This window comes from Nicotiana sylvestris, chromosome 6, assembly GCF_000393655.2.
Source record: "Nicotiana sylvestris chromosome 6, ASM39365v2, whole genome shotgun sequence".
In the NCBI taxonomy this organism is placed as follows: domain Eukaryota; kingdom Viridiplantae; phylum Streptophyta; class Magnoliopsida; order Solanales; family Solanaceae; genus Nicotiana; species Nicotiana sylvestris.
In genome coordinates, this window is record NC_091062.1 from 137,416,124 (window position 1) to 137,424,216 (window position 8,093).

Genomic DNA, 8,093 nt, shown 5'->3' on the forward strand with positions numbered 1-8,093 from the left:
GTGGGGAATAATGTTATGCCCCGCAATATTATGTCGATATTACGTCCCGCAATATTATATTACGATGATGTTATGCTCTACAGTAATATATTACGATGATGTTACCCTCTACAGTAATATATTATGATGGTGTTACGTCCTGCAGTAATACATTGCGTTGATGTTACGCTTCGCAGTATTAAGTTACGATAGTGTTGCACCCAACAGTATTACATTACGGTGATGTCACGCTTCGCAGTATTAAGTTACGACGATGTTGCACCTTGAAGTATTTTACGTTAAATTTGTCGTAAGGTAATTGACATCAGTCCAAGTAAAAGATTATTTGGAGATTATAAGGATTATCGATTAGTAAATTGATGAAGATGAAAGGGGGAGTAAGTCAAAGAAAATGAATTTTGTCAAAGTTTGGCATTTTGGGGTAAAATATGGCCCGAGCTAAAATATCCGGTATTTATAGACTAGTGTCATACAAGGTACTACATGACCATGCAAGTAAGGTGTATAAGGTATGTGAAAAGTGAGTAATATTTTAAGCAAGTGGGAATACTTCTCAATTTTGCGGGTAATTAATTAATTATCGGGTAACGAAACATTACCTAATTAGTTGTAGATATATTATGGATAAGGCATAACGCGATAGATTTCCTTGAAAATCATGGTGACTCATGCATTAGTAACATGTATGTGGCATGATTTGAAGACTTGACAAAAGTCTTATAATGTGAATTAAGCACCATTTTAGGAAATGGGTCCATTATGTCTAAAAGACATAAACCACATCTCACTTTTATTAAATGTGCTTTGAAGAATTCAAATATGATTTATTTTGTCTCTTGCAAGAAGATTCCATTGCTAGCCCTTGAATATGAACCACCAAGGACCAAGTACTTAAAATCCGTTGAGGCATCACTGAGACTTGATGCCATCGCTAGTACAGGATTCAAAGTTTCACGAACCAAAATGGCCAGTTTGATTAGTAAGGGAGATGTTCGTGTCAATTGGACAACCGTGACAAAAGCAATACTACCATAAAGACTAGAGATATCATATCAGTTAGTGGAGAAGGCAGACTTAAGGTCCAACGTGAAATGCTAAGTCAAAGATGGCCCGGTACAATCTTTTTCAAGAATATCATACGAATTCTTCCCTACTTCGGTCCTCCGTTACGTATTTTTGCAAAAGAGAATCGGTACAGGTATATTAAGGCTAAGCTCTTCCTTCACTTTGCATGATCTCGTCAAGAAAAATTCATATCCCAGAATTTACGTATATTTTGCTACTCTCGCAAATTACGTATATTTTCCTAGTTTTGTAAGTTAAAATATTCTCCTTATTGGGACTTCATATTCAATTGAGTATTTTTCTTCTTCCAGTCAAGAGAGCAGAGAATTTATATATACAGTAGTAAAGTATTTTTATTACCATCGAGCTATAATCGATGGGCAGGCCCCTATTGGGCAACCTCTGATCAGATGGTAAGTTATATACCGATCCAACTGTGGCCGAGCTCATATGAGCGAGCCCAGTTGGTCGAGATACAGAGCTTAGTATGGCTGAGCGCCTATGAGCGAGCCTACTACGGCAGAGTAGTTATATATATATATATATATATATATATATATATATATATACCGAGCCTTATAGGACCGGACAGCTATTTTAATTACCATATTGAGACAGCTGAGTCAGTATCAGTAGGTAAGCATATCGTCAGATTATCTTTGACCCGACTAGTCGTTTTGAGCTTTTGCACTTTGACCGCCAGTTCTCGGGCATGACTTACCCCGTGTGGTATATTATGACTTATGTAAATCATTGGTTTTGCTTTTCAGGGTAATCGACATAAAATTTGGAAGAACAGTCCTCAGTTTGAAACTTAAAATTTGAAAGGTTTGACCAAGATTTGACTTGTTTGTATATGATCTCATATCAACCTTTTTCTGATTTGGTTAGCTCCGTTAGGTGATTTGCGACTTACGAGCGTGATCGAATGCATTTTGGAAGTCCGTGGAAGGTTTAGGCTTGAATTGGCGAAATTGAGATTTCGGTGTTTTCCGGTTGGTAGGTGAGGTTTTGATATAGAGGTCGGAATGAAATTCCGGAAGTTGCAGTATTTCCATTGTGTCATTTGGGATGTGTGTGCAAAATTTCAGGTCATTCGGACGAGATTTGATAGACTTTTTGATCGAAAGTATAATTTAAGAGTTCTTGGAGTTCTTAGACTTAAATCCTGTGTTAAATTTGTTATTTGTTGTTGTTGTTGTGAGCATTCCAAAGTTTTGAACAAGTTTGAAAGATGTCATGGGATGTGTTGGTACAATTGGTTTGAAGTTTCGAGGGGTTCCAGGTAGGTTCCGGCCGAAAATCATAGTTGTAGCAGGTCCAGAAGAGTTGCAGGCCTCGGAACCCACCAGCAGGGTCCGCACAAAATGAAGTGCGGCCGCGGTAGGTGCTGTGCGGACCGCACAAAATGCAGTGCGGCTGCGGTGGGGAATATTTCACTGGTCCTACTTTGGAAGCTCATATCTTTTGATCTACAAGGAAATTTGAGATGATTCAAAAAAGAAAGTTGTAGCCCTTCGTGTCTAGTTACCAGAAAGGTAAAGATATTGCAATTTGGACATTTGTAGTGAAAGTTATGGCCAAAATACTAAAGCCTATCACTGCAGATGAAAACCTGTGCAGCCGCATTCGTTTATGTGCGGACCGCACTGGTTTTGTGCGGACTGCAGTCGTTTTTGGGCGGTCCACATAGGTGGAAATCTGTGGGGTACTTTTTAAATATGAGATTTTGGGTTTTATTTAATATTTTGACCTAGAGAGTTTGGATTTTGGCGATCTTTCGAAGGTTTTTCAAGAAATTCATCGGGGTAAGTGATTCTAACTCAGATTTGGCTAGAACACATGAATCTATCATTGAATTCATCATTTAATTCGTGAGTTGGGATGGAATTTGGGAAGAAAAGTTGTGGAATCTTCCAAAAATATAAAATGATGATTTGAAGGACCAAATGGTACCGGAATTGTATAATTTTGGTATGGTTAGACTCGTGAGGGTATGAGAATTCTGAAAATGTAAATTTTACCCGATTCCTAGTGTGGGCTTGGGGCTCGGGTTTTGGTAAATTTGGGAGTTGTGCCCTGTGTTGGTTGTTTTCACTTGGGCTTTGTTCCCTTAGCATATTGTGACGTATTCGTTCTAATTTTGGATAGACTCGATGCACGTGGAGGCCGATTTTAGGAGCAACGGTATCGCGGGCTAGAGTTTGGATCGGATCGAGGTAAGTAATGATTGTAAATATTGTCCTGAGGGTTTAAAACCCCGAATTACATATCGTTGTGTTACTTTGAGGTGACGCACACGCAAGATGACGCGCGTGGAGTGGTGTACCGTTGGGGATTGTGACTTGGTCCGTCCCGTACGGCTGTTAAGTCACGTATTTGATTTGAAATCTTATGATATTCCGTGTTTTAGAGATTTATATTATATTTTGGGATGTATGCCATGTTTGGGGCCTTGTGCCGACATGCTGAGACCCTTAGGGGCACTTTCACTATTTTTCCTCACTCTATTTGTTTTGAAAGCATGTCCTTAGTCATGTTTTACCTGTTTATTATTTAAATCTGGTTTTATCACTTTTTTTCTTAAAAAATATGAAAACTGTTTGGGTTGGGTTCCCTATTTTACTGATGGTCCGAGTGATTGTGAGTTGATGACTGAGATAGACTGAGAGTCTTATTATGAGGTCAATGACTGAGAGAGGCCGAGGGCCTGGTTGTGAGGATTATATTTCTATGGATCGAGCTGCACGCTGCAGTAATATATATATATATATATATAGAGAGAGAGAGAGAGAGAGTTAAAGTCGTCTAAAAAGTTAGGGTTAAAAATTAAAATCGTCTTCTTAGATGGTATAGATGATATGATTGATGGTATGATAATATTAATAATATCAAATGCAGTTGTTTTCTATATATATCTGAACAGATACTACTATTGTATTGTAGATATATAAAATGTACGGCCAAATCTACTATCGAATAAAATCCGATTTCTATGTCTAATATAAATTCTTCCAAACTTTGAGTAAGGCTCCTAGCAAAGCTTTCTGGATTTGTATAGTTATTACGATTATTGGACATTAACAATAAAATATATAAAATGTGATTAAACTCTTATGTGTGAAAATCCTACTCGGTACTTTCTCTCTCTCTCTTATTCTATAGACTTGTATAGTTACCATATTATCTAAATTATGAACTGATATTACCCCTTTACTACTCTTTTTTTTTTCTTTGTTCATCTCTTCTTCCCAATCTTTTAAAGATTTAACACTTTTCTTAACTCTTATTTCTTTAACCTCACCCCGGCCATGGTTAACCACTTAGACCCTTCTTAATTATTTTCGGATTTTACTTAACCAATTTCTCATAGAAATTTACAGGTTAATCCATCATAATTGTTAAGAAATTGGGAATCTAACCATATACTAAGAGTGATATCTAATAATCGATCATATGAACATGGAACATAAAACTATACAGAATAACAAAAAAATTTAAAATAAACAGGGGTAATATCTAGCAGAAACATAATTTAGATAAAGATGAGTAACTTACATGCTTATAGGAGAGAGATTTCCCTTTCGCGAAACCCGAAAAAATCTACTGAGCTTTGGGAATTAAAAACGATCACACATAAGCATAAAGACTTATTTATTTTACAAGCTTAGAGGAGGAACTACTAAAGTATTCATAAGGAAATATTTTACAAAAGTGTTTTGGAAGGGGGTTGATGATGAAAAGGTTGGTTGGATGGGTTTTCTTCAGAGTGTTTTTCTTCTTCTTGTATCTTATTTTTCTTCTGTTTTCTTCTCCTTTTTATAGCTAAATTTTGGAACGGATTTGAAAAATGGATTCCAAACTCTTTCGAAATCTATCTTGTCCAGCCTTGCAGGATACTTCATTAGGCCCCATCTTCACATGGCTTTGTCGGAGATTCCTTCCGTGTTTGTAACTTTTTCTTCCACTCAAAATTTTAACTTGTCTTTTAGCACAACTAACATTACCTCTTGTCACATCTTCTCTACTTTATGTCACTTGTCACTTTTATCTTTTAGCACAGCTAGCATTTCTTCTTGTTACATCTTCTTTACCTTCTTGTTTTTCTCATTGGTACGCTAACATTATTGCTCTATATACCAGCCTTGTTACTTTTCCTTTGTCTTTGGTGCTCTTTAATTGCTGTTTAACTGGGATTTTATTTTTATGTGTCTAAATTATGTATAGCTATTGAATCAAAACTCATTTCTAACTCATCTTCATATGGATCTTGAGCATCTTGATAATTTAGGTTGTCTTCATAGTTATCATCTTCTCCTAAACTTTGGATCCTTTCTGGATTTGGACTTGGATTTGGACTAGGACTTGGACTTGGATTCTTAACCATGTGTTTGTCTTGTTCTTCCTTTTCTTGAAAAAAGTTTTCTAATGTCTGTTTGATGATATTTTCTATTTTTCATTTTTTTTCTTTTTTGAAATTATACTCTTATTTTTTAACACTTCTCCCTGTGTTAATGTTCTGGGTAGTCTTCTTCTCGATGGACCTTCATCAGCCATAAACGGATTTGATGTGTCTTTACCGGTTACCGTTTGAACCGGACTAGCTGTATCATTATCCGATACAGTGGATCTTGATGCATTCATTGGGGAATGCACACCCTTCTCATCCATTTTTGTTTGAGATGGAGAACTTTGTTTTGGGTTGTTCATCTCTGTGTCTTGTTGAGAAATTACTTGAGTCTGGGATAATTCAAATCTCAACGCTTGTACCCTGTGTTCTAATACATTTACCTGCAACATAAGCTTTGTCTTCTCTTGTGCCAGGGTTTCATTTTTCTGGTTTATTCGTTTAAAGGCTTTTGTCATTGATGAGTAATGATCACAGAATATTATCTTGTCATTGTCTTTTCGGGTGTTGTATTGAGGGGTTTTTTCTGGGTTTTGTCTGAGTGCTGGGGAGATATAGTAGTTTGGTCCTAGTATTCCTCTTGCATAATCTAATGCTCTAGTAAAATCATTAAAACCTTTGAAAAGTTGTTTTCTATATCCTTAATGGAATCTAGTACTTCTAACCATGTCTGAAAAATACCATTTGTCTTACCATGTATAACCACATAATACTTAAATCTTTTATCTTGGTTTTTATCTGTAAATATTGTCCTAAGGCAATAAGAGACACTATAAAATATTTAGTGTCTTTCTTGTTATATGTTATCCATAAGTTATCAATTAAACACCGTTGAGGTCTGTCTATGACAAATTCTGGTAGGACTCTAAATGACATATTTGATGGTGGAAAAAATATTAAATTATGTTTTCCAAAATTTATTCTTTCCATATTAGTCTGTTCTCCCAAAGGATGTGGCTTAATATGAAGATTACCTAATACTGTCTGCAAGTATCTATCTGAGGGTGAGGCTTGAATGCCCTTCCCTTTGTCTTCAGTCTTGGAAACTGTTGGTTTCATGCTGTACATGTAAAATACTTGTTTATTAATTGACAGTAATTTTAAGCCTACTTAACCTATCTACTAAATTATTATCTTTTCCTTTAATATGTTCAAAAACCAGATTATAATTGATATAGTATCAATAAAATTTAACCATCTTCTTCTACTGCTATTCTTTGCGTTTATATTCTGGTGAAATTTAACTATGGCTTCGCAATCAGTTCTAATTGTTACTTCTTGTTTATTTAATATATATAATTTAAAACTATTTAATCTGTAAATTACAGCTAATATCTCTGCATCTATACTACTCATATTTCCTTTTTCTTTATATTTACCACTTTGATAAGCACATATTTTTTGTGCTCTTATCACTATATTTATTTGGTTTTGCTTTTAGAACTACTCCACACCCTTCAAAACTACTGTCTGTTTCTATTACCAAATAGTTTGTTTTTAATGGCATATTTAAATCAGGAATATTTTTTATTCTTTCTTTAATATTTTGTATTAATTTAATATCTTCTGTGTTAAAATATTTTTGTCTTGTAGATCCTGTCTTACCATATAATGGTCCTGCTATTATTCCTAAGTCTTTTATAAAATTTCTCGCATAATTTACTATACCCAAAAACTTTTGTAGCTCTTTGGTACTATCTAATTTATCTGGCATTTCTAAGGCTTTTTTAGCTATATGGGGTTGTAATTTAATTTTTCCATCCCCTAAGATTACTCCTAGAAAATTTATATAATTTGTACATATTTTCATTTTCTTTTTACTAATTATTATTCCATTATCTACAAATAATCTAAATACTGTCTGTAAATGTCCTAAATGTTCTTTAATATCTTTACTAAATACTACTATATCATCTACATATACTAAAACAAATCTCTTATATTCTCCAAATATACTTTCCATTTTTCTTTGAAAAATTGGTGGAGCTATTTTTAGTCCGAACGGCATTACTAACCATTCGAAGTGTCCTTCTGAACAAGTAAATGCAGTCCACTCAATGCTTTCTTCATGCATTTTTACTTGCCAATACCCTGATTTACAGTCAAACTTGCTAAATATCCTTTTTCCTTGTATTCTATTTATTAGTTCTGTTTTATCAGGTAACTTATATCCATCTGTTCTAGTGTTATCATTAAGTCTTTTGTAGTTTATTACCATTCTTGTTTTTCCTCTTACTATTTCACTATGGTTTCTAACCATAAAGGCTGTTGACCTGTGTTTAGAAGTGGATCTTCGTATTACTCCTAAATTTATAAGTTCTTTAATTTGAATTTTGAAGTCTTCTAGATCTTGACTTGTAGCTTCTATTGAGGCTGTTTTAATTATATATTCTGGATTAATTATATCTAGTTTACACATAACTTTATTGTTTTCCCAATGTTTTAAAGGTTTTTCTCCTATTATTTCTATTTCATCTAATATTTTTATTATATTATCTAGATCCTTTTTGTTCTTTATTATTCCTATTTTTTGTAGTCCTCTTTTAAAATTGTATAATTGTGTTTCAATATCTATTAAAGTATAGTCTTTTTCTAATATATCTCTATCTTCATTTTCTTC

At 34.3% G+C, this 8,093-nt stretch overlaps 1 protein-coding gene across 1 annotated transcript in view; it reads right to left on the reverse strand.

Moving 5' to 3' along the window:
• LOC104224561 (uncharacterized) overlaps positions 1-7,691 on the reverse strand; it is a 46,981-nt gene extending 39,290 nt beyond the window's left edge. The window contains exons 1-4 of the mRNA XM_070149227.1: positions 7,489-7,691; positions 6,448-6,533; positions 5,653-6,089; positions 4,624-4,668 (exon numbers count right to left, since the gene is read on the reverse strand). Coding sequence (XP_070005328.1) covers positions 4,624-4,668; positions 5,653-6,089; positions 6,448-6,533; positions 7,489-7,691 — 771 coding nt within the window. The remainder of the gene's footprint in view (positions 1-4,623; positions 4,669-5,652; positions 6,090-6,447; positions 6,534-7,488) is intronic.
• Between the last annotated feature and the right edge of the window lie 402 nt (positions 7,692-8,093).